The sequence below is a fragment of the Austrofundulus limnaeus genome, unplaced genomic scaffold (genome assembly GCF_001266775.1).
Source record: "Austrofundulus limnaeus strain Quisiro unplaced genomic scaffold, Austrofundulus_limnaeus-1.0 Scaffold75, whole genome shotgun sequence".
Lineage (NCBI taxonomy): Eukaryota > Metazoa > Chordata > Actinopteri > Cyprinodontiformes > Rivulidae > Austrofundulus > Austrofundulus limnaeus.
In genome coordinates this window covers 188,325-190,217 of record NW_013952477.1, presented here as the reverse complement: position 1 = coordinate 190,217, position 1,893 = coordinate 188,325, and the positions used below count along the sequence as shown (strand labels likewise).

General features: G+C 41.9%; 1 protein-coding gene across 3 annotated transcripts in view; it reads right to left on the bottom strand.

Moving 5' to 3' along the window:
• Positions 1-1,893, bottom strand: part of LOC106519291 (forkhead box protein P1-B) — a 22,500-nt gene that overhangs the window by 6,326 nt on the left and 14,281 nt on the right. For all 3 annotated transcript variants that reach the window (XM_014010884.1, XM_014010886.1, XM_014010885.1), the window contains 4 exons: positions 1,673-1,868; positions 1,499-1,575; positions 1,300-1,401; positions 1,086-1,213 (listed from right to left, as the gene is read on the bottom strand). In XM_014010884.1, the coding sequence (XP_013866338.1) occupies positions 1,086-1,213; positions 1,300-1,401; positions 1,499-1,575; positions 1,673-1,868 (503 nt within the window). The remainder of the gene's footprint in view (positions 1-1,085; positions 1,214-1,299; positions 1,402-1,498; positions 1,576-1,672; positions 1,869-1,893) is intronic.

The following is a 1,893-nucleotide window of genomic DNA, read 5'->3' as shown; positions in this document are numbered from 1 at the left end:
GTCGGGAGTTAGCGTGCATTGTTTAAGTGTTCCCTTTATTTTTTGAGCAGTGTATTTTCAAACTATTTATTGGCAAATTTAGTCTAATAATTGAAAACATGGATGAAATATGAAACAAATAAAATAAAACACATACAAAGCAGAACACAGCTAAATGTATCAAAAGTATGTCTATGTAAAATTAGAATTTTCTGAGACAACGAATTTCGGTTTTTCTTTTCTTTTTTTTCCAGTAAGAGGTTTTTATTTAATAGAATTTTTGGACAAAAAAAATCGCAATATATCGCCTTGCTTACAGTATCACAATATATCGGGATATATCTTATCGTGACCCCTCAGTCATGATATGTATCGTATCACCAAATTCTTGTTAATACACAGCCCTAATCACAGATCTCTTTTTTAAGGGCAGCTTGGACCTGAAGTTAACCTACTGTACATGTTTTTGTGTTGTGGGGGAAACCGGAGTACCCGGAGAAAACCCACGCAAGCACAAGGAGAACATGCAAACTCCACACTGAAAGACAGGTCTGAACCAGGGATCGAACCCAGGACCTTCTTGCTGTGGGGCGTCAGTGCTCACCACTGAGCAGTCGTGCCGCCAATATATAGGTTCAGTCCATTTACCATTTTTTTTTAAATTTCAACAATCTAAGCATTTTTGTCTCCTTCAAACTATTTGAAAAATTTGACAATATTTTGAAGCAGTTTAAAAATGGTGTTGTTTGAATGTGAAGTATTCAGCATTTGATTCATCTAAGTTGAGATGATTTATTTAGCCACAGGGACCCATCCTGCACCAAACTGGACTGTAAAGCTTTCATGTTCGCTCAGCTTTTCAATCATTTGGTTGTTGTCAAATGAAAAAAAAATATGTCTAGATGACCTTCGCTGTCCTGCATTTCAGCACGCAAACACAACAAGCACTCCTCGCTCCCAGTCTATGAAACTCCCAACACTTGCTTACAGTAAATACTCAGTGTACTTGTGAGCCACAAGGTCAAGTCCTTTAACGTCAAGTAGCTGACTTCTAGTAAGGTCTGAAAAAGCGCGACGCCTTTCCCCATCACCTGAAGCGTACGTACCCGTTGCCGGCAGCTTTCTGTGGCCGCCTCCGGTGAAACTCGATCTCGTCTACCGTCCACACGGCTCCCTTCACGTTCTCCAGACGCACAAAGCATTTGTGCAGACTCAGGTTGTGTCTGACGGCATTCTGCAAGATTTCAAGACACGGATTTCAACCAAAAACGAACAAACCTAAGAATCTTTCCGGCAGCTTTCCGGCGTTTGCATTTATACCTTCCATGTGGCCGCGTTGCGTCTGAAATACGCAAAGTTTCTCGTGAACCAGTTGTAGATTTCGTTTAAAGTCAGCTGATTGCGAGGAGATTCAAAAATAGCCTGGAAGAGATGCAGATTAAAATGTATATTTATCTGTTTCATACTCATACAGATGAGGAAAAAGCTAAGGTTATGTGTTAATAAAGGAATATGTTACCTGTCTTATGAGAGATGCATATGTGAAAGGAGGTCTAACTTCTGTGCTCAAGTAGAACTCCTTATTATCAATTATATCTGTAGACAGAAATGAGACAACAAAGGTAAAGAATTTTTATCCAGGAAGTTGAGCGTGCTCTTTTTCTTTCTATAAGTCTCATCAGGTCATCGGTACCTTGGCTCACGGAGCGGCTGTATCGCCTCCTTACGGGGCTTCCGGTGAACATGTTACTGGGAGTGAGGACTGAGGGGGATTCGGAGAGGGGGGTCAAGGGTGTGGACGGTGCCGTGGCGCTCTGAGAAAGGCTCATCGGCGGGGGGGCTTTAGCCAGCGTCCCAGGGGGAAAAGTTACATTGGATGCCAGATTCACCTGGTCGAAAAGAGCAGTGTCACAA